Source organism: Trifolium pratense, linkage group LG1 (genome assembly GCF_020283565.1).
Source record: "Trifolium pratense cultivar HEN17-A07 linkage group LG1, ARS_RC_1.1, whole genome shotgun sequence".
Lineage (NCBI taxonomy): Eukaryota > Viridiplantae > Streptophyta > Magnoliopsida > Fabales > Fabaceae > Trifolium > Trifolium pratense.
Genome location: NC_060059.1, coordinates 37,559,324 through 37,582,453, shown reverse-complemented (window position 1 = coordinate 37,582,453; position 23,130 = coordinate 37,559,324). Strand labels below are relative to the sequence as shown.

Sequence of the window (23,130 nt, the reverse complement as noted above, 5' to 3'; positions counted from 1 at the left end):
GTTTGTCCGATTCAGGTTAGGCATATTATTGCCTCTGATGGTATAGGACATAGTTCCCCTCGTTTGATCCCCTTGTAATCTCTCTTTTTGGGGCTTTAAGCCGTCATTGATACAAAAAAAAAAGGAATAAAATGTATTGTGACCACAAAAAAGAAAGAAAAAAAATTGAAAAAGAGTAATGTTACATTACATGGATGGTCTTAATACAGACTTCTTAGAAACCAAATACTTACTATTCATTTTTCTCTCTTTTTCATAAACATGAAAAGATTATCCCTTCTTCTGTTGCCTCTACTATAAAAATAAGCTAAAACAAATATTCCCTAACTAGAAGACTGATTTACAGAATACAATTGCTTTTGAACCCATTCATCATAATCTTGTAACATTTGCTGAAGTAGCAATGGTACAAGCTTGTCCACCAAAGCTTGCATCATTCTGCACATAGCCAAACAATTATATATTATAATATCTGAGTAAACAAGTTCTTACATTGAGTTAGTTGTAAGATTATGAATTAAATAACTCACATGTTTCCAGGACCCTCAACAGCTGAAATAGGCATCATAGTAAATGGGCGTGTGTAGATCTGCAAAACAGAATATTTTTTTTAGATAAAAGGAAAGTGAAAAGTACTGTAATATCATACTGAAGCTTAGTTATATGGTAAGGTAACATTTTATTTAAATGCAGATAACAAGTTGAAATAGCAAAGACTTAAGGAGGAATCAAGTATGAATGTGACAGTATTATATTACTATAGTATTTTTTTTAGTTTGAGTATAAGAGTAACCTCGAGTGTGAGATTCAAATTGACATCAACTTCCAAAAATGATTCAGTATCATCATCATTCCATGTCATGTGGTTTTTCATGAATGCTGCAAATCCATGGAAATGATCAACAAACATTGCTGTGGACACAATATATCAACATTACATTGATCCGAGTGGATGTGGACTCGGATCCCTTAAGCAAGGTCTCGCGTTCGAGCTTTGCAGATGAAGAAATGTGATTGGGAGGGAAGATGCCAGTAAAGGTGGCCATCTAAGTTCTCCGGTAGAAATTATTCATCGCAAAAAGTAGTGGATATATCACACCATTAACATGTTTATTAAAAAAAAAATACTACGGACACAATATAAATACCTGAAAAGTGGTCGTTTTGCTCTTCTACAACTTGTGAACCCTCAAACTGTGAAAAACATAGTAAAGTATCCAAAAATCAAATGGGATAAATGAATAAGAATGTTGAAATTTTGCATGTTCAATAAAACTAAGGTACAATAGCATTTCTATCAAACATTCTCACATATAATTTTGATTTTCAGCGATGGTAATATATCCTATCGTGCGCATGTGCGTGCATGTGTATGTGTGTCTTCCATCTATTACTTTACCAAAAGAAAAAATAAAGGTGTCAAATCCTATAAAGGGAACACCTTACAAGAAATCATTTCAACCAAGCAATCTTCTTCAGTTGAGGTAACCCGCAGATCTATAAAAGGAGCAGCTTCAAAGTTCAAAAGTCGAAGTTTAGGAAGTTCGCACCTACACATTACAACATGTAATCGGTACTTCATTTCAGATTCAGACTTCTTCCACAGCATAATTGCAATAAGATAGTTTTAATTGCTAGAGTTCATAACAGTTTAAAATAAGTATTTGATGTCTAAACTCTAAAAGCATTGTCGAAACCAAATCATTGAAAGAACAATTGAAGCCACCGGAAAAGAATTGAAGATGTGACAAACCTGTATGTGTTAGCATCAAGAGATTGAAATGATTGTAAGGCCTTTGTGTTCAAAACAGCTGCAATTCCACTAGGCTGGTTTAAAAATTCACTGATGTGGAATTTCTTGCCTCCAATAACATCATCATATGTTGGCAATTTAATTCTTTCCTTTTTGGTAGCAAACATATTTGCTTTCTTTACATTTGAATCCGAAGAAGTCGTTGCTTTAACCTTGATGTCCATTTTTTTCCTGAAAAATCAAATTTATGAACGAAAGTAACAACTCTTAGAAAATGTACACAAAAAAAGTGCTACAAGAAGTTCTCACTATTGGACAAATAATGATGTATACAAATATCTAAAAACAGGAAATGTGACAACTTAGTAATAATAATAATTAAAAGTGAATACAGTAGGTAGCTCGGTTGATGAACTAAAGGACATTCAAGAAATTTTAGGAGAGAAGTTAAGGGTTCAAACTCAGAAAATTAACGTGATCGCCAACTTATTAATATTCGCCTATCCAAAAAAAATTAAAGTGAATACAATCATGCTTTAATATATTAAAGAGTGAAGACCGAATGTAATTCTTCGAAAAAACGTGAAATCCAATCTAGTCCCTGGAAAAAACATAAAAGCATTTTTTTACTACTTGTAAAATTAAACCAGACAAACTTAGTCCCTAGCTGAATTGAATTGGACTAGATGTGACAATGTTCATGCGGTGACTAAATTGTTCCGATTTATTTTTCTTGTATACTAAAAAAAATGGGAATTTACTATGTATGTATGAAAAGAAACTACTACATGTAGATGGAGTCATATTAGTAAATGTGAAAAATGATATGTAAATGTAATAATGCTAAGAATATTATTTGTAGAATGTAAGCAAGTTGAGGAAACAAACCGGTGGTTGAAATTTTGCAAGGAATGTGTGGTCCAGAAGTGTTGTCCATGTCCATACCATTTGTTACACAAAGGGATTGCTTTTGCTGCAAAAACAAAGCACCAGCAACAGAGATTAGTGGAAAGGAAACAAGAATTTAACAAAAGTAAAGAATCACATAGCTCAAAATGAGAAAAATCTTGAAATTTTGGTGTATGAAAAGAGAAAAAGAAAAGATTTGTTTCTTACCCATCAAAATTAATCCGTTTTTGGTAAAGTTGGGAGTTTGGAAGAAATGAAGACAAAGAAAGGAACTGTTGTTGAAATAAATGCCACTGTGGCACTGTCACTTATAACTTCATCTATCTGTCACTGAAAGTATTATTTATTCCCTTCAAAGGAGACAAAAACATGGTTATTTATTCACATTCACCACAATAATTTGATCCTGTTCTAACAATCTAACCCATTGAAAAATATTACTTACGTGAATGTTTGGAATCTTGGTGAATTTGTTGAAATTACGAAGAACCCCCGAGATTTTGCATAAAATTATAATGTGTCGGATTCTGCTGAATTCATCATGAATCTAAACATGCATTTTACTGTGTGGCTAGACTCGCACACTTATAATGTGGAGAAGTGGAATTCGGGGTTTGAACCCTCCAATAATATCAATAATAACTACCAATTGAGTGATATATATATACACGATAATTAATATATTTTATACATTAACTGATATATGTTCGTAGTTAAGTTATTAAATTGTTTTCTTCAGCCTTTAAAAAAAAAGTTACTAAAATGTTTTCTTGAGCCAGATTTTACGAGTCAAAAACAGGTAATTTGTTTTTCTTCTTTAAAAATTTGCAAGTAATTTATAAGCCTTTAAAAAAATTCCTACTAATGAAAATTTTGAATATATAGGACAGTGAAGGTACAAACAAGTTTATAAATACATAGATTTCTAAGAGCTCTACTCCAAACAGCAATCTCAACTTTTATCTTCAAAGCTTCTGAATAACTCTGAGCTTTGCACTTCTACATCGGCGGTTCAAGCTCTCTTCTTCTTCCGACGGCGTGATTGGTCGTTTTGTGAGAATTATTCCATCTGATCCATGCAGTACTTGTTTTATCCATGCTTCTTTTTCTTTGATTTCATCAATTATCTTCCTAAGATCACTATTGCAGCTCTCCCCTTCGGGAATGTCATCATTCCTTTTAATTATATTAAGAAATGTCTGCTTCACAATTCTGTCCTCCAAACTGTGAAAAGATATGACAGCAAGTCTGCCCCCAGGTGCAAGGCAGTCAAAACAAGAATACAGGGAGTCCTCAAGAGTCTTCAGTTCATCATTGACAGCGATTCTTAATGCTTGAAATACACGGGTTGCTGTTTTTATCCAACCTTGTCGTCCACCTGTTGCAATGTAATCAAAACTTGTTTATGATCACAAGAATCACAACTATCCATGAAAAAAATTGCGGTCTGAGACAAAGCTTGAGTTATGAATCCCTCAAATGACAGCAATATGTATGTCAAGAATGATATTGAAGAGAAAATTAACATGTTAGATCGTGTAATGTATTAGATGATATAAAATCTACTTGATTTTGATCTGTAATTAGTTACTGAATGTTTGTTGTCATTGTCCATTAATTGTATGTATTTTCTGTTATTTCTATCCTTTCTCCTTACCCTGCATAAATACTCGTTCATCTGGAATGAGAATCCAACTAATACATTTCTCAAATTCAAAATATGGTATCAGAGGTTTGTAAAGTAAGCAATAAAAGGTATATTTCCTTGTTTCAAAGAGGAAAGATCAACATATAGTTGAGAAATGCAGACAATATCCCCTTGAAGAGACCTATCTGTAACATCATGTCAATCCTCTGATGCATCATCAGTACATTCAACTCTTATTGCAACTTTAGTCAATATGGAATGATCCAACCAAGAACGAACAACCGTATTGCACCGCTTCCATGAACAGATGAGTGTGACTTCTACTTCATCAAAAGATTTCTTGCTTGAACCATCTATGAAATAAAACTTGTTCTTCATCTGTAAAGTCATAGTCATAGCACAAGCCCAACTATGGTAGTTACAGTCTTTGAGAATTGGGGACAATAGTACCAAGTAAGAACTTTTATTGGGATGAAATGTAATAGACATTTGTGGGATCTTGAGTAGGATTGGAATGTGAATACCATATTATAAATTTGAAAAATGCATTTAGATCAGAAATGGCATATGCATGAGAAATTATGCTTATAGTCCTTAAAAAAAACAGAGCTACAATAGGAAACTGAAGACGGACTTGCCTTTCATTGCAGCAGGAGTCACACGCCGAATAAGATCCAGCAAGTCAGTAGTGGAATGTAATCCACCTTGTAAACGGGCTTGGACAATTTTCTTCTGCAGAGTACGCCAATTACTTTCTTCCCCATAATCCCTTAGGATACGGCCCACTTCAGAATCTGGCCAAGAATTTAATATGTCTTCTGCTTTGAGGCTTGCCTGTCATAGGCCTGTCCATCAGTTTAATAGGAAAGAAAAATCATGTATTACTCTGCAGTAAACAGGTGGAAAAAATATGATTCCACAAGTAATTTATTTACTTGAACAATCCACCACTCAAAAGTAAGGCACCATACAACACTAAACAACATTCACATGATGCCGACATTTTTTACTGCCACTACTATTCTACAGGTAAACAATTTACAATCATATCGCTTAAAAAAAAAAATTACAATTATATCTATTCTTCCTACAAAGAGCATAAATATAAGTATTACATTGAACTCTGAAATGCGGTAAATTATACCTGAGGATCCATGCGCATATCAAGTGGTCCATCATTAAGCACACTGAATCCTCTTTGAGGATCGTCCACCTAAAACAAAAAATACAAGGAATAAACAATAAGAAAACTTCTCTTCATCAAGACATGATGAAAGATTCAAAACACTCAACCACAAATCCCAGCACCACAAGATTAGACATAATCATGGTTTTGAATTGAACTACATTCTACAAAACACAAAACATAGTAGTTCAATATGTTTTCAAGCAATAAACATGATTACAATTTAAAACCATGAATACGACACAACACAAGAGCGCAGGTCAATGTATCCTATATAATGCTGGAAATGAACCTGCATAGATGACATTCCCAGGTCCATCAAGATGCCATTAACAGACGATGGCTCTAAGTGTTCCTCGCCCGTTCCTCTAAGCACAGACTTGACGTGTCTAAAATTCCTTAACACTGTAAATACTTTCACACTAGACTTCCTATCGTCCAAAACTGAACTGATGCGTGATTTTGCGACGTCACTTGCCACAGGGTCCACATCCATCCCAACAAAATACTTCAACTCTGGATGACCTCTAATCACCTATTCCATTCATTCATTCAATAACAAGGAGAAGGGTGAGTTCAGCACATAAGCACAAGTAATAAAAAAATCAACAGATATGAAAATGAAGTGTTTTACTTTTACATAGTATTTGGTCGAAGAGAAATAGAGAGCAGCGGAATAATTTAAATCTTTAAAGCTATAAGGATATAGAAAGTAAAAAAAATCTGTGGTCTTAATCCTTCAGTTTCTAGGGAAAAGGGGTCATATAATAGTAATTCGAAGTTCGGTTGAGAGGTAAACAAATTCTAGCCAATAATTGTTTCAATCAAAAATCAAACTCAGATACTCCAGATCGATTCAAATTTAACTCAAGTTCATTAGCCACTCATGCTCAATCACTTGATCATACAAAGTAAATCAAGTTTAAGGATTATGCAATGTAAAACATTATGGTCAGATTTCACCATAGTGTCACTTTGTTACAATATTTCTCCTATAGTATAATTGTGTTTTACAATGTGAATGCATAGTACTTAATTAGACTCGAGTAAACTAGTCATAAATTTCCTTTGATAAGGTTAAGGGACTACTTGGATTGACTTATTTGAACTCATCTACCGACATAAGTTTTGTGAGACTGTTTCAGAGAACTAATGAAAACAAACAATTTTTGTAAGTTTTTTTCAACTTATTTTTATAAGTTCTCCAATACTATAACTAATGAAAACAGCCCGTGGTATACATATCTTTTGCTATAAAAATAGCTTCTGTAAGCTTATAGTTATACACATAGGGCCTGTTTGGATTTGGCTTATTTTTAAGCTTATGAAAATAGCTTATGCAAATAAATAAACTTTTATGTTACTTCGTAAGTTTTTACTAACAAAAATTGTGTCTTTATAAGCTGTTTTTTCATAAACTATCTTGAAAAAAATAATACATAAAAAATTATTTATTTTCGTAAGTTGTTTAGCATAAGCTCAACAGTAAGTCAATTCAAACAGGCCCATAAGCACATATGCTATAATAAGCTGTTTATCCAAACAGACCCTATATCTATCTCCTACTTATCTCTAAGCAAAATATATAATTTGAGAAATTGATGATACTAACATTGGTGGAGTGACCAGCAGCACCAAGAGTACAATCAACAAAAGAAGTTAACGAACAATTTGAGAAGACATCCAAAACTTCAGAAAGCAAAACAGGAATATGAAGATGCGAATTATTGTTGTAAAGTTCAACTATTGTATCTTCGTCAAGTTGTTTATCGGAACGAGTTCGTCTTTTTTCCTTTGCAAGTGCTGCTTCTGTTTTCTTCGTCTTTGTTGTTCTCATACCTCCGCCGCCGCCGGCGGTGGTGCTAAGGGCTTTGAGATTTGAAGCAGAGAGAAGAAAAGAATTGATATGATGAAAAATGAGTTTAGGTTTAGGTTTGGATGATGATAACAGTGACGATATCTTTGAAACTGTTGCCATTGTTTTTTTCGTTGCTACAGACCTAAACTAAACTCGATGTGTTTCATTTGGATTGGACTATTGCTTTCCATCATACTCTTAGAGAAGGCAACGAGTGTGCAGATTGGCTTGCCAAGAAGGGCGCTACCTCAGATGTCTCCCTAAAGATTTGGCATAGCTGTCCTCCTCAGCTTAGTAATGTTTTGATAGCTGATGCTTCAGGTGTTGCTCGCCTGCGAGCCTAGTTTGCTTTCTGTTTTTTGCTTTTTATTTTCTGATGTATCAAAAAAAAAATAAACCACAGTTTAAATAATTTAAAGGAAAACTCATTTTGGTAAAATATTGTGGTCAATTATGTTTCAAATTGTTGTTATTAACTTATTATTGTATATACTATTTTTTTGGTGAAATGAATTTTGTTTTTCTTTCGTCACCGGTTTAATTTAAGATGGTTCAGAGTAAGTTCTGACATCAAATGGTTCATCTCCCGATCGTAGTTGCGGGGGATCGAACTGTGGTCTCCCGATCGTAGTTGCGGGAGATCGAACTGTGGTCTCCCTTACAAAGTTCAGTGTCAATCACCACTTAACCAACTAACGATAGCTGGCAAAATGAAATTGTTGTTAATTACTATGTTTATTTGATAGTTAATGAAATGCAACACTTATTTTTATTTTGTTTTAGGTATCATAGCAACTGAAAATTTCACTTTTAAATGGATAAGTGAAGTATTCAGGATTCGAACTTCGATCCTGCATATAAAATGTAATGTCTCTACCAACTGAATTAAACTCACGGGATTCAACATTTATTTTTATTAGTCGTCTACTAAATATAATCAATCACAAAATTTCATTGATTTTATTATCCGTAGTGTTGAAATTTGTTGTCATAATTTTTTTAAAATAAATTAATACATACTTATCTTTTCATAGTCCACACTTTCTTTATGAAATGATGTTTCGACATCAAGTATTTGTTGTAAAATATTATGTCACATAAAGTGTACAAGATAAAAAAAAAAAAAAAAAAAAAAAAAGCATAAAAGAGATAAAAGATAAATATATACGGTGTCATATATAATTAGGGCGCTGGCTCAAGGGCCAAACAAGGCTTTAGGCCTTTAAATTTTATGTAAAAAGACTTTTATCTATGAATATTCATTAAACTATTTTTCATATGTCCGTGGCAGATTTTATCCGTGGATCCGCGGTTACTTTTTTTTTTTCTTCCTTTTTTCCATCCCTCCACACAACAATCCAAACCCCTATTATCATGTCACCCCTTGTCCCCTTCCTCTCCACCTCTTTTTCATATAATTGGTTATTTTAATATCATTTGGTCCACTCCCACTTGAAGTCTCATGTTCCACCCTCCTTTTTTGACCATCTTATAATTATTATTGACTCAATTGCTTTATGGAGGATGAGTTTTGAGTTTGATTGTAGAATCACCTACTTTTTTTTGACAATAATCACTAATTAGTGGCAGGGTGGTGCAATCCATCATGGATAGGCAGCAATCAATAGAAGTACCATCAGAAGATGTAGAAAATGGAAGAGAATCAGATGAATTCATCATAGAAAATAAAGAAAAGGTTCCTCTTCATCCATTTACACAAGTTGGAACTGTTTCTTTTCCTGGTTTCTATGGCAAACATAGGTTGCAAGCTTCCATATCTAACCTCAATAACCAAATCAATATTTTGCAGGTCAACCTCATTTCTCTTCTTTATATTTTACTAAAATATATAGCTTCTAATTGGTATATCTAATTTTATTTTTTTTATAATATGCATAATTAATTTAGAAGAAATTGATATTGAATAGTAGTTTGAACCTATGATGATGCAGGAAGAGTTGGAAAAACTTGAAACAATAGGTGAATGTTCCACAATCTGCAAGGAGTAAGCACAAAAATAAAACAAATACTTTCTAAAATGGATTGTTACTATTATTTTCATTACTTTTATTCATATCATTCAATATGGTCCATTCATTGTGCTTTTAAACAATTTGCAGTGTCATTTCAAGTGTTGAATCCAATCCAGATCCTCTACTTCCATGGTAAAATTAAGATCCTCTTGACTTTTCATGCTCACATTACAATTTAAGGATGCAATGTTGTGTATTTTTTACGACTTTGTTTGGACTAGACAAAATTTGAGCTTATAGCGGATAGTTTATAAGAAAGAAAGATTATGAATTGATGACATGTAAATGCTTGCAGGATTCAAGGTTCAGTTGATGCTGGTTCTGGTTGGGATAGATGGTTTGGAGGAGCTCACAACTCTCGAAATCATAAGCGATGGATTTAGAAATTTTGTTTTATAGTTTTTCTTTTTCTTTGGGTGATCTATGTATTCATTCATAATTTAAAACTTTCCTGCAAGAAAAGCAAAATTATAATTTACTACATGATAAAGTAATTAAAGTTTGTAACAGCTTTCTATGCTAAGTTTTACATTGTCAAAAAAAAATGCTATAGAAGTATCAAAGTTCCTCTTTAATTAGTGGATCATTCAACTCGATAGTTCTGAGGATTAGTTCATTCACTCCATATTACTTGTGAGTTATAGATATTGATGACAATGACTTCAAAGGGAGGTAGATTTTTGCATTCTTATTTTTCAGTTCTTGTTTTGATGAACTAAGCAGTAGATCAATGCATGCATAGCAAAAGTTTTGGCTAGTGGAGGGTATGATTTATATCCTTCAAATTAGTCGGTCCTTAGACCGAATACCGAATCTTACAAAAATAGATCAATGCATATACTTCACAGTTAGTAAGGGTAAGTTTATCTTTTTAGTCCTATGTGCAAATGATATTTTACTTGTAGTGAAGCTTCCAATGTCATTGATATAAAAAAAACAAAATTCATAAGGATAAATCTCTCATGATATACTGAGATTTCCTCAAAAGATGCACATTTTTTTGAAAAAAAAAAAAAGATGCACATTTTAAATGTTTGAAAATATATAATATGCAGAATTACTTCATTCATTAATATTGCATCTAAAGTTAAAGGGAAAGTTTTTATTCTCAATCAGTGTCCCCATACCAAGTGATTAAAGTTATTCCTTATTCTTCAAAAGTTGAAGTATCATGTATGGTCAAGTTAGCACTAAGACTGATCTTGCATTTGCAATAAATTGTGAAGTAGGCCAAATAAATTTTGAAGGTAGCCAAAAAATTGAGATATCTTCAAGGAATTAGAGATTACAGGTTAACATACAAGCATTTTGATATTTAGGAGATAATTGGATATTCTAAATCATAAAATTTGTTGGAAGCAAAATTCACTTGTTGCTACAAAGCTACACCACAAGCTATGCTTGTAAAATCGATTGACCATGGAGTAATTTGCAACAGTTGAACTAAAATTTTCTTTTTGAAAGAATAATAAAAGTGGGAGTCAAAGTAAACATATAGATATCAAAACTTCAGTTATAAAAGAAGAAAACATCAAGAGCACAATCAAGGTTGTGCGATCATTGTATTTGAAAAATTTAGTCATATTCGGCCAATGTGATCACAATCACAATTGCAATACAGTCATTAAGGCATCAAAAACATGAAATTCTGAACACGGTCACAGTCGTCAGCCATTTTTAAAAACCTTAATCAGTTAATCAGATACATGTTAGTTAGATTTTCTCGTGGTTAGTTACAGTAGGTTTTTCTTTACATTTTAAGAAAACCCTCATTCTTGAAATTTTGGTCATGTATAGAATCAACATATAATGCATTTCCAAAATTTCCCGTTACTGTGGCATAAAACCAAAACATCCAACGCTAGGTATGCCCCAGACATAAGGATTTACATGGTTGCATTCCACCATACCATTTCTTCTCTCATTCAATTTTTTTTCTTTTTCTGAAGAATATATACACATACAATAAATGTCACAAAAGATGATACCAATGAAAGAGGTTCCTAAACAACCCGAGATGAAACATTTGAAGTTAAAAGTGTTCCACGAAACCCTCCCTCGGTATGCCGTGTAAAAGAATGGAATTGCAACAACTAAATGCATTTACCTTAGACAATAATTCATCCCATGCTTTAGAAGACAATCGCTTTGCCGAGGTAACCTTTGACGCCGGGACTTTACCATGTGAACATTGGATAGATGTGTTGTCAATAGCACTGCATTAACATTAAAAAGTAACTATTCCTAAATTAAGTGAAATTACCCTACCCTAGTAAATGATACTTGAAATAACAAACAGTTGGTGTGATCATAGCTAGGAATACATAAAGCATAATGTTGGTTCAGTTACTGCACAAGACAATGATTGTCTTCCTTCTCATTTTTGTGAAGAGATTCAAAATTTCAATCCCTCATAACTTGATGCTTGCCAGCTGTACAACAATAGGAAAGAGGTAGAATTGAGTCATATCAATGAGGAGAGAAGTTCGATTTGTTTTAGCTGAAGCTTTTGTACGACCACTGGAACAACCATTTTTTTGGACTTAGAGTGACTGAAACAACCATTTTTTTGGATTTAGAGTGACTGGAACAACCACTAGAACAACCATCAAAATATGAGGCATTGAAATTTTGAAACTCTTCACAAAAATAAGAATGAAGACAATCATTGTCTTGTGCAATACCTGAACCAGCATTATGCTTTATGTATTCCTAGCTATGAACACACCAACTATTTGTTATATTTTATTTGTGTGTGGCTAAATTATTTCCTTGCCTTAGTTTGATGCACATTTCAAGTATCATTTACTAGGGTAGGGTAATTTCACTTAATTTAGGAATACTTACTTTTTAATGTTAATGCAGTGCTATTGACAACACATCTATCCAATGTTCACATGGTAAAGTCCCGATGTCAAAGGTTACCTCGGCAAAGAGATTGTCTTCTAAAGCATGGGATAGATTATTGTCTAAGGTAAATGCATTTAGTTGTTGCAATTCCATTCTTTTGATCTGGGAGCTCCTTTTAAATCAATATGAAAAATGTTGATCGAGATCTTTTATAATTGGTAATGGAGCTTGAGAATTCTTAGCAGATTTAGAAGTAGAGGATGAAGCTTCTTCGAAAAATGGAGAATGGCCCAAGTTAGTAACAACCTCATCATCAAATTCCCACCATTGCCCAGTGTTTTCATCCTTGATGTGAGCAATGTAATGACCACTATTAGCTGCAATTCCCTTGTGTATCAGTACAGCTGACAAGTCATATATCAATTCAGACTGAGATGGCACAGACAATCTGTGGTGCATACTAAGTTCAGCGGGGAATGAAAATGGAGAAGTAACTTTCTTCTTTGTTGTTGTCTGTCAGAGGAAACAACAAAAAATGGAAGACATCGTCAGAAAATGGACTAGTGATGCAGAAAATCAAAATATACTACATCGAATGAAGAAAACATAGAAGAGATAAAATCACTCGCATGAAGCTTGCCCAGAGAAAGAAAAAGCATGTAGCTACTAACATAGTTTCTCTCTTGAGAAAACTCATGTGTGATCACTACCCAAAGGAAAAAATTAAATTGTTTGAGAAATTAGCAATAATACACCAAACAGGTTTGCCGAGTAAAAAAATAATGGTCCTTTTTCTGTACAACCATCAAAAGTTATTTATGTTTCATCTTATAAAAAAGTTAAAGCAAAGGGATACAATCATACCAACAAATTAAGTATAAACAATGAAAAACAAGGAATTTAGTTGTAGTTGTTTAATGCTTACAAGTTAAAACAACACTAATAATAAAACTCAAACTTTACAGAATACCTTTGGAAGAAAGACATACTTAAGCTGAAAATTAAGCACGTCGGGTAATGTTCGTAGCTTGATGCTGCGAGTAGCGTCAACTCTTGTTTAACATGACTCACAAAAATATTGATTGTCTCCATTAAGCTCTTCAACAGTGAGGTAATCATCTAAGCTCTCGTCTAAACTTTTCAATCCCTTGACATTCAACTCCAACTCATAGAAGTCTTCCATTTTGGATGAAGATTCAGAGTCTTTTTCCACATTGTGAACACCTTCATAATAAAGTGAAGAAATTATAAATGTGTAGTAGTCATAAACATGACTAATGCTAGTGACACATACATCCAAATGAGAGTAGAAAGTGTAAGAAATTTATTTCAAAACATTGGAGCATAAAATACACGGATCAATTCTGACATATGAAACACAGAGACGGCCTTATTGGAAAAATGTCGGACAGTTCGATTAGACACAGCACAATGGGACAGTACAAGATATATGGCTACATTGCTGAGTCACCATGTGTGCATCAGTGTCATGTCCGGTGTCCATATCAGTTCTCATAGTCCTTAGCTTTTGGCCAATAATGAGAAAATGAGTCTGAACAAGCAAGCAGTAAGGATAATTACATTATCAATACTAACCAGTCCTCAAAGATGATGCAGCAGCCAATTTAGCACAAAACTATAATTAAAACATCGTTTGGTGATATCAAAAACATTTTTTCTGAAAAAATACTTCAAGGACGCCCAACAAACAACGGCGCTAACTTATGTTTTACATTGTTACAAACAGTTACATTATTCTGAAGATGTTCTCGTCTTTTTCTTTTATACAAGAGTGTGTTTTGAAGAGGCAGCAGATGGGTCAGAAAATTTTAAAAATAGTTATAACATATTTGACAAAACCTATGATATTTCACACCGGTCCCCACATATACAAATTTACTATAATACAATAAATTAGCAGGAAAAAATTATGCTGCACAAGTCAACAAGTTTCTAGCAGCCAATGATTCTTACGTTGTCACATGAGACACACTTCCACGGAAAAGATCTTGAACTATTGTTCTTGCCTTGGAAATTTTGGAATGCCTAAGGCAACGCTCAAGCAACGAACGGCAGAAGCAATGTCAAGAACTCATGGCTATCCTGCTGAACTTCATTGTCTAATTCCAGCGTTTTTACAAATCGAGAAGAATCTATGAAAGCCTTTTTACTTATATGGCCGTATTGTAAAAACGCTGGAATTAGATAATGAAGTAGAGCAGGATAAATGCAGCTGTGCAAAAAGCCGAGCCGGTTGATCCAACACCGGTTCCTGCTGTAAAACATCTGGTTCTACAGAAAACAATCCTTCTCGGAAATGTTTATTCATATACAAGCATTGTAGTATGCAATCAGCATAACACGTTGCACCAAGATTTGTGAGTCCTGCGGGTGAATTAGCAGATGCACGAAGTTCCGTGTTTGGGTCAAAGCCAAGACAATCAACAAAATCAGATATCTTCTGCCATATTCCAAACTTCCGCGTTCCACTTGGAGGTGGAACCAATGCACAAAAGCAATTTGGGTTGTCTTTAGTATTAACACGACAGCCTGAACAGACCGGCTTCGTAATCATATACAGTTGGTTCATATCATTATCAGTTGCAACACAGGTTTTGTGTATTTTCCGACACAAAAACATAAATAAACCAACAATAAGTTCAAACTCCATTTCATAAGCTAAAAAACCAAAAACAATCCCTTATATCATCACCAGCTAGTAGTACCTCCAGATTTCAGAAGTTCCACCATCATCATCCCGTTGTCTATGTCTTTTATTTTTACCACGAGTCATTGTTCTACTCATTGTATAATCCAAAACCTAACTCTGTAAAACAAGAAACTACTTTCCTTGAGAAAAAAAATAACTAAATGAATGAATCAAATCAACAGTTAACACTCCTTTTCCACACCCATTACGTAAACCTAATAACAGCAAAATTAACTAAGCTATATCTAGTTTCATATCAACAAAACTCGACAAATAATCAAATCCAAACTACAAATTGCAACCACATAATAACTATGTTATTGCAAAATGCTTTCAATAAAATGCATTTTGCTGTGTCATTGCATGATAAACTAATCACTTTAAAAACAAATAAAACACAAATTTCCACAGAAAATTGAACATGAAGCAATTGTAATCAAGCACGTTACCACAAGTTTCACTGTATGGTTATCATTACTCATTGCACAACATAACAAGTAAGAATCTAATTACAAAAAATTACAGAGAATCAAAGCCGAAGCTGAAAGAACCCTAGAAATTTCAATCAACAAATTTTCGGGAAAAAAAACGAATAAAAATTAACGAGAGTTTGATATGTTTCAACAAACAAAATATTAATAATAATATTAATCAATTTAAGAAAATAAAAAATCAACGAAGTTAGAAAAATCGTAGCAACGACATTACCAGAAGAGGGAAAAAAGAAAAGCTGCTTTGAACTGGAAGATGAAGAATGAATGAGTATGGAATCGGCGAGAAGAGAAGAAAAACAAAAATATACCTTTCCTATTTCTAATATGTAACCCTAATTTGCTTTGCACGTTGGGCAATGTAATAGTCTAATACCGTATATAACAAAAAAAATATATATATAATAAGAGTTTAATTGCGGTGCACCGTCGGTGTAATTTTTTTTTACACATACATCCAATGACGCGTTGCCACATCATTTAATGAATGTGACACATCATGTGTTTTTAATGACCATACATGATGTGTCTGTATATTATTGGACGCATGTGCAAAATATCTTTACACCGACGGTGCATATAAATTAAATTCATATAATAATTATAACATTAAAAATTATTTCAAATTTATCAAAAAAACAAGTTAACATACTAAGATTCGTAACTTTTACGATTTAGGGTTAATTTATGTTAGCAAATAAAAATAAGAAATATGTATTATTATATGAATTTAATTGGTATGTATTGTCGGTGTAAAGATTTTTTATACATATATTCAATGACGTGTTGCTACATAATTTAATGAATGTGACACATCATATGTTTTTAATTTTTTTTTGTTACATCATGTGTTTTTAATTATCATACATTATGTGTCGGTATATTATTGGACATATGTACAAAATAATTTTACACTGACGTTGCATATAAATTAAATTTTTATTATATTATAATTTAATATAAAATGTTAACTAGTGCCCCGTGATTTAGCTCAGTTAACGGGAACATTGCATTATATATGCAAGGGACCGGGATTCGAACTTCTGTCATCCTACTTATCCACCTTAAATGTTAAATTTTTAACCACTAAATTACTTGACAAAAAAATAATTAACCGGCGCCTCCAAAGTACTACCAGTTAAGGAGTAAAATTACATGAAAACTTACGTAATCAATATTTGTAAAATATAAAAAAGAGTTTAATTGTTCTGCACTATCCGTGTAAAGATTTTTCACACATGTATCCAATGATGTGTTGTCACATCACATCATTTAATAAACGTGACACATGTTTTTTAAAAAACAACACATAATGTATTAGTATATTATTGGACACGTGTGCCAAAAAAAGTCTTAAGATCTTGAAAGACTATGCTGAAATTTCAAGCCAGTTTCATAATCAAGACAAGTCGACGGTATATATAAATTATATTCTATAAATTAAGTTATTCTTAATATAAAAAAATTTATTTTTCGTATTAACTAGTTCACTTGAACACTAGTTAGCATCACCCTAATTTAAATAAGTAGAGGAGTGTTAGCAACACACTCTTTAACAAACACACTCTAACACACTCTCTTTTATTGGTTAAAATTTATATGGATCTCATAAAAGTTATATGAGTCCACATTTTTTATGGGACTCATGTGAATTTCAACCAATAAAAGAGAGTGTGCTGGAGTGTGTTTGTTAAAGAGTGTGTTGCTATCATTATACACAATAATTTTTATTTATTTTTGGTTACAAGTAACACAATAATTCAATAACACGATAAAACTAGTTATGCGCGACTCTTAAAAAAAATACTCCCTCCGGACACAAATATACAAATATAAGAAAAAAATACTTCAAATTTTGGACACAAATATAAGCAAAAGTCAACTACTTTTAAATTAATTAATACTACTATTCCTAATATACTCTTATTTAATCATTTTACTTTTCAAAAATTTATGTGATTTTCAAGGCATAAATCATTTTTCAAAGGGTAATATAGTAAACTTAACTCATGTTTTGCATTAAATCAAGAAAATTAACTATACTTAATTAAATTTCTTAAACACCGCATAAACGGTTATTTTTCTTATATTTGTGTCCGGAGGGAGTAGTATTAGTATAATTTAATAACAGTTTAAATGTCGGTTAGAAATAGAAAAGGCAAAATTCAGTTATTATCATAAAATACACACCAATAGTTGGATATAGTGTATTGGGTTACACTCCTATGGTAGTATGTGTATGTTGAATCAAAATTTGAACCCCAGTTAAAAAAGTCATCCACATTTAATTTGTAACACGCATTAAATATAATCACATTTAGTGAAAGAAACCCATATTTTAAAAAACAAAATGACAAATATCACTAAAATTTAGACACCGCAAGATCCCAAGTGAAAGCCATTTGCATAAGGTCTTAGGTTCAAATTTAAGTGCATAGTTTCATTGATAACGGTAAATATAAATGAGGAGTGTTATCATAGTATGTATGTAACACACTATTCTCAATTCATACTTTTTTAATTGATTGAAATTCAAATAAATCCTACTAAATTATGTAGGCTCGACATAAATTTAATGGAATTCATTTAAATTTCAACCAAGAGCATGTGTGTGCTAACATCATATATGGTCTGCACAAGTAATACACAGTAACTTGTTCAAAAAATACACAGTAACTAAAAAACTAAGAGAACAAAACACTAAATTGTATTGTATTATATGTATTCATCATATATGCAGATTACAAATATGTGCAAACAAAACAAAAAAATAACAATTAGAACAACCATGCAAATTTGCAGGATGAGTAGTTCAACATATTGAACCAGTATGAGAAGATCTATACAGAAATGAAAATGTTGACAAATTAAAACTCAGTTTTTATTGGAATACAAAGAGTGGGTAATTATAATGCAGTTAAAAAACACCATGAGTTTTTGTGCATCATTCATGCAAATACCTCTTCTTAACAAATAGCTTTTTCCTTGCCACGGCTTTTTGTTAGGTAAAGTTGACCAATTTGTGCAGGTGCCTGGCAGTGTACATGGCAATTTACTGACATTTCTTACATTACCTTCATGTAGTGAATCATCATTTCTTCCAATTGCTCCTTCTGAAAAATAGAAAATGCATAACGGTTATGACTATCACCAATACATTCCAATAAGACTATCAGTCATCATTGATGCAGTGCCTAACAAAGGAAGTGAAAGCTAACATAATCATGGTTTGATGTAAAGGTTTAAGCAAAAAAGAAAAAAGGAACTTACATATTTGGTAACGTGGTTAATAAACTCCTCGTGTTGACAGCAATAAAAGTAGAATTCCTCTTTATTAAGGAATAAACAAACCTTTTTCCCCACAAAACATGTTATTGAAATTGAATAGGATTGTGTTTAAGGGGGTATCTCTGCTGTCTTGCTCATGGCTGTCTCAATGAAGATACCCCCACTGCTTTGTGATATGCAGAGATGCCAGCCTATCCGCATTTTGAACATTTCAAGTTTCTTGTCGTATCTGATTGGGAAGGATCGTAGCCTCCCCCAAGTTGTATTTTCCTGCTCTTTTGCACAAAAAATTCTTTTTCTGTAATAAAACAAGAAAAAAAAACTTTATGAACACTTGAGCAAGCTCAAACATCAAATACTTTAAGGGTAAACTCAGTATCAATTATCAAATCATCCATGCTTTCTAAAGGCTCACTAAAACATTCTCATATTAACGGTTTCAACTCCTCCAAGACTAAAAGTGAATGATATCAGCCGGTCGATTCACAAATTAATGGTTGATATTATAAGCACGTGCATAATAAATCAAGTTGAAATATCAAAACTTGAACTTCTCACTTTACTAAGTACCCACTTTAGAGGAGTTAAATCTCTCATTAGTACTAACTAGAACATAATCCAATATACACTGCGTGTAATTTGTTACTATAGATCAACATGGGATATAAAAAAAAATAGTTACATTTTCTTCCCTCCCAATAATAAAATCTAATTATACAATACAAGTTGTTCTTAATTCATGCAGTAGTCACCAATAACTAATGATGCCCTCAAGCAGATAACTGCAATACTAACATAGTAAATATCACCTATTAACTATTGTGAACATGTTGACTGCTGTGTCATCAAAGCATGGGCAATGATTGAACCTCTAACTCTTGACAAGTAATTCTGAGAATAATTTTTTTTCATAATTTATCTTAATAATCAGTTCTTAAACCCAACCTGAGCGGAAAAGCAACAAGCTTTGAACTGGTTTTACACTTTTACTTTTATCCGCGGATAGCATCTTCTGAAAAGATGCTGCATGCCATTAAAAGATGCGCAAGTCACTGCACACCAAGAGAACAAAGCGATCTGAATTCGTTAAAAACACTGACCTAAAACATATGATCTATGCAGATATAATTTAAACATTATTCTCCTGAATTCAGAAAAGCTCCGGAAACAACAACCCGGTTCATTACAAACATAAACCAAAAAAAATGATATCAAGTAATAGAAGAACGCAGTTCATACTTTGCACAAAGAAATTTTCAAACCCAAAAAGACATGGAAGGAAGATTAGAAAAGATGAAAAACAAAACTTGATTATACAACTAGTTTGTGTTCTCTGTGGTTACCTTTTCTATGAGATCAATTACAAAATTGTTCAACCATACGAAGTGCAACTTATCCAGAATCAAGCAAGTTCAGAAGTGCAAAATATAACACATACAGCTAGAAAAATGTTTCCAACCCAATTCATTAAGTTTTAGGGTACAAATTTATCAAGTAGACTGAGACAGATGCAATTATCTCAATGAAAGTAAATGATGCTCTGATAAAATTTCAACACAAACCTGGAGAGTTCATTAGTCATATGTGCCACAACCTGAGAACGACCGGCATTTGAATGAAAGGTCGGAATTTTAGAAAAATAGTGACTTTCGGGGAAACATGGCTTTCTTTCCCAGAACTTGGAACTCAGTGATGTCTAAAGTCATAGGCATAATAGGGGTTTCATGAACAATTACTATCCTGTTTACTTGCCAACCAGTCTTGATAAAAGAGAAATGCCTTGACTGGTTCCCTTAATTTGCAGTACTTATTAAAAAGAATTTGAACTGGAACATGATCATTCACTATACCAGCTTTCAGTATCCTAGCATAAAGCCCTTCTGCGTCTTCCACGTGACCTCTAATACAATAATCCTTGATAAATTCAGTGAAAGTTTTTAAATCTGGTTCACAACCCCTATGCAGCATCTCATCATATAGTTGACGTGCTAATTCGGGACGTCCAAAATCGTAAGCACCGCCTATCAACAAATTATAAGTAACCACATCAGGATGAAGACCTTTTGCAGGCATCTCTTCCTTTAGACAGAGAGCATTGTGGATATTTCCACTCTTCAATTGTGCAAGAATTAAAGCATTATAAGTAAATACATTAGGGAGAACGCCAAAAGCCAACATCAGATTTCTTGTAAAAAGAGCATTTCTAAGATCTTCACATCTTCCATAAAAATCAATTATTAGGTTCCATACTATACGCTTCGGAGGCTTCTGCACCATAAAATTATTCAACATACGCAAAAGCAAGTCTTTTGCTTGCACAACATCTCCATTCAAACGAAGGCCTTTAATCATCATCCTGTATGAAATTTGATCAGGCATAATTCCCATTTTAGACATAACTCCAAGAATATAGGAAGCTTCAATAATTCTTCCCTCCTTGCAAAGAGCACCAATAAGAATATTATAAGTAAAAACATCAGGAATTAGACCTTTCTTAAGCATCTCACACGCATATCCATATGCAAGATTCATCTGTTTATTGAGGCAAAATCCATTGATAAGAACATTATAAGAAACAACATCTACTCTTGCGCACTTTTGAATCAACTCATTCCAAAGACCAAGAGCCCGATTGCTTTCCCCATTCTTAAAATAATCATCCATAAATATAGTTGAGGAAACTAAATCAGGTTTATCTTCATCATTATCATCATTTAGTATGTCTTCACGCATCTTTCTAGCTTTCTTTAGATGACCTTTCTCACACAACAATGCATGGACGAGTATGTTATAAGTAACCCTATTTGGCTGAATACCAGCATTGGACATGGTTGAGAACAGATCCAAAGCTTTTTCAATACTATTAAGAGCACAATAGCCCTTAATTAAAGTGTTGTAAGTGGCACAGTTGGGACGAGGACCAGATTCTAACATGTGTCTAAAGAGACAATCTGCCTTCTCCATAAAACCGGTTTTGCACAGCCGATTTACAATATGGTTGTGGGTATACACATCAGGAAGAATACCTTTTTGCACCATTCTCCTCCGAAGCCAAAGTGCAGCTACCAATTTACCTTCCAAGCACAAAAACCTAATGGTGGCTTCATTTTCAGCATTGTTATATTCACATGCATATCCATGAAGACCTATCTTTACCATAGATATATTTTCCCTGCAATATTCATGCAATAACCAAAAGTGTCATTCGGTTCAGAATCCTTAACATCTTTCTTCTGAATAATGATTACTACTTGATGACATCAAAGCTAACCTCATAATCTTCAGACGCTCTAGACTAGACTTTAGCATAGTATCCAACACATTGAAAACAGCATGTTGGCCCTTCTTATCACCACCAAAACTCTTGTCATTCAACGAACAATCTTGAGCATCTAGCTGGCACTTTCTCCCAACATCGTCTTCACGCATAATCCTACAACCATACAACATAAATTAAATCTAAGGTTGAAACTCAAAAAATGTGCTCGGAATCACGGTAACTACTTTGAATCAAAATTAATTTTAACTGCAAAGATGGATTAAATGTGATAATCTGCACCAATTTGAAGTACCTGACATTTTTGATGTCGTCGTCTTGGGAGCAGAAAATGTGAGCAAAACGTTGATTTATTGACTGAATAGTGCGATTTATATATCTGAGAAAAGCGACATGCGTCGCCATTGGCGTCGGCAACAAATATTGTTCCCCGCACGTAAGAAATAAAACTGCACTAGTTGTTGCCATTCACTCTCACACCTTGCTCAATTTATCATCATCAACTCATAGCATTTGAAATCATCTCTATAAATTATAATAAACTAACAAAACAAAACAACAATAATGATGAGGATAAATGTATTAGTATTGTAATTTGATGCGATAATAATAAATTAACATAAGATTCCTACATTTATCTAATAGTATATAATAATGTATTGAAATTGAAAAGAAAATGAAGAAAAGCGATTGGAGAAAAGATAATTGATGGGAATTTACATTATTGTTCGGAGATTCGAAGAGCAATAATGTTGCAGAAAGTGGATTGTGATTTGTGGCTAGGGTTTGTAGTAATTATTTGATTTGCCTGAGTTTGTTTTTTCCGATCGGATTCCGATGAGGTTTGAATCAATCTTCGGTGCGGCGGTAATAATAACAGTGTATTCATTAGTGCAGTGCAGTGCAGTGCAGAAGTGTAGTGTAATGTAAAGGACTTTTTTACTTTTGCTCTTTGGGCCTTATGCTTGTTTGGCCTTTTTTCCATTTTTTGGATGCTATCTGCACCACCTTAAAAACTACTAAGTCCTAAATTTGTTGTAGGACTCATTATGAACTTTTAAGAGTTGTACCAATAGAACAAAAAATAAATAAATAGCTTCAAAATGACGTGTCATGGTGGCCATGCT

General features: G+C 33.1%; 4 protein-coding genes and 1 pseudogene across 5 annotated transcripts; 1 reads left to right on the top strand and 4 right to left on the bottom strand.

The window, feature by feature from the left end:
* Window positions 1-139: 139 nt before the first annotated feature.
* LOC123914459 lies at window positions 140-3,024 on the bottom strand. Its single transcript, XM_045965626.1, has 8 exons — window positions 2,870-3,024; window positions 2,642-2,726; window positions 1,754-1,984; window positions 1,442-1,550; window positions 1,149-1,194; window positions 794-879; window positions 531-589; window positions 140-438 (listed from the first exon to the last, which is right to left on the bottom strand). The coding sequence occupies exons 1-8, from the start codon at window positions 2,871-2,873 to the stop codon at window positions 324-326; spliced, it is 735 nt and encodes a 244-aa protein (XP_045821582.1). The 5' UTR covers window positions 2,874-3,024; the 3' UTR covers window positions 140-323.
* A 493-nt stretch (window positions 3,025-3,517) lies between these two features.
* Window positions 3,518-7,519, bottom strand: LOC123914450 (ribosomal RNA small subunit methyltransferase H-like). The gene is made up of 5 exons (XM_045965613.1): window positions 7,109-7,519; window positions 5,789-6,031; window positions 5,455-5,523; window positions 4,949-5,144; window positions 3,518-4,040 (listed from the first exon to the last, which is right to left on the bottom strand). The coding sequence occupies exons 1-5, from the start codon at window positions 7,472-7,474 to the stop codon at window positions 3,628-3,630; spliced, it is 1,287 nt and encodes a 428-aa protein (XP_045821569.1). The 5' UTR covers window positions 7,475-7,519; the 3' UTR covers window positions 3,518-3,627.
* A 1,233-nt stretch (window positions 7,520-8,752) lies between these two features.
* On the top strand, window positions 8,753-9,910 carry LOC123914440 (guanine nucleotide-binding protein subunit gamma 2-like). Its single transcript, XM_045965602.1, has 4 exons — window positions 8,753-9,164; window positions 9,307-9,359; window positions 9,475-9,519; window positions 9,683-9,910. Exons 1-4 carry the CDS (start codon window positions 8,961-8,963, stop codon window positions 9,768-9,770), a joined length of 390 nt encoding a protein of 129 aa, XP_045821558.1. The 5' UTR covers window positions 8,753-8,960; the 3' UTR covers window positions 9,771-9,910.
* Window positions 9,911-11,033: 1,123 nt separating this feature from the next.
* LOC123893660 lies at window positions 11,034-15,803 on the bottom strand (annotated as a pseudogene).
* A 2,320-nt stretch (window positions 15,804-18,123) lies between these two features.
* LOC123914429 (pentatricopeptide repeat-containing protein At5g24830) lies at window positions 18,124-22,913 on the bottom strand. Of its 2 annotated transcripts, XM_045965588.1 has the most exons (7): window positions 22,724-22,913; window positions 22,299-22,545; window positions 21,998-22,159; window positions 20,289-21,898; window positions 19,672-19,778; window positions 18,709-19,024; window positions 18,124-18,551 (listed from the first exon to the last, which is right to left on the bottom strand). In XM_045965588.1, the coding sequence occupies exons 2-4, from the start codon at window positions 22,469-22,471 to the stop codon at window positions 20,449-20,451; spliced, it is 1,785 nt and encodes a 594-aa protein (XP_045821544.1). In that variant the 5' UTR covers window positions 22,472-22,545; window positions 22,724-22,913; the 3' UTR covers window positions 18,124-18,551; window positions 18,709-19,024; window positions 19,672-19,778; window positions 20,289-20,448. The 2 variants fall into 2 exon arrangements, with proteins under 2 accessions (XP_045821544.1, XP_045821536.1); XM_045965580.1 differs by lacking the exon at window positions 19,672-19,778.
* Between the last annotated feature and the right edge of the window lie 217 nt (window positions 22,914-23,130).

Excerpts from the sequence above, each read along its gene's own strand:
- LOC123914459 (XM_045965626.1), bottom strand. Across the intron at positions 880-1,148 it reads GCAAAACGACCACTTTTCAG|CATTCATGAAAAACCACATG; the intron begins GTATTTATATTG and ends ATGGATTTGCAG. Across the intron at positions 439-530 it reads GTTGAGGGTCCTGGAAACAT|AATGATGCAAGCTTTGGTGG; the intron begins GTGAGTTATTTA and ends GGCTATGTGCAG.
- LOC123914450 (XM_045965613.1), bottom strand. The coding sequence starts at position 7,474 with ATGGCAACAGTTTCAAAGATATCGTCACTGTTATCATCATCCAAACCT. Across the intron at positions 5,524-5,788 it reads TGGGAATGTCATCTATGCAG|GTGGACGATCCTCAAAGAGG; the intron begins GTTCATTTCCAG and ends TTTTTGTTTTAG. Across the intron at positions 4,041-4,948 it reads GACTCCTGCTGCAATGAAAG|GTGGACGACAAGGTTGGATA; the intron begins GCAAGTCCGTCT and ends ACATTGCAACAG.
- LOC123914440 (XM_045965602.1), top strand. The coding sequence starts at position 8,961 with ATGGATAGGCAGCAATCAATAGAAGTACCATCAGAAGATGTAGAAAAT. Across the intron at positions 9,360-9,474 it reads TGTTCCACAATCTGCAAGGA|TGTCATTTCAAGTGTTGAAT; the intron begins GTAAGCACAAAA and ends AACAATTTGCAG. Across the intron at positions 9,520-9,682 it reads CCAGATCCTCTACTTCCATG|GATTCAAGGTTCAGTTGATG; the intron begins GTAAAATTAAGA and ends AAATGCTTGCAG.
- LOC123914429 (XM_045965588.1), bottom strand. The coding sequence starts at position 22,471 with ATGGCAACAACTAGTGCAGTTTTATTTCTTACGTGCGGGGAACAATAT. Across the intron at positions 22,160-22,298 it reads GACGACATCAAAAATGTCAG|GATTATGCGTGAAGACGATG; the intron begins GTACTTCAAATT and ends GTATGGTTGTAG. Across the intron at positions 21,899-21,997 it reads GAGCGTCTGAAGATTATGAG|GGAAAATATATCTATGGTAA; the intron begins GTTAGCTTTGAT and ends TGAATATTGCAG.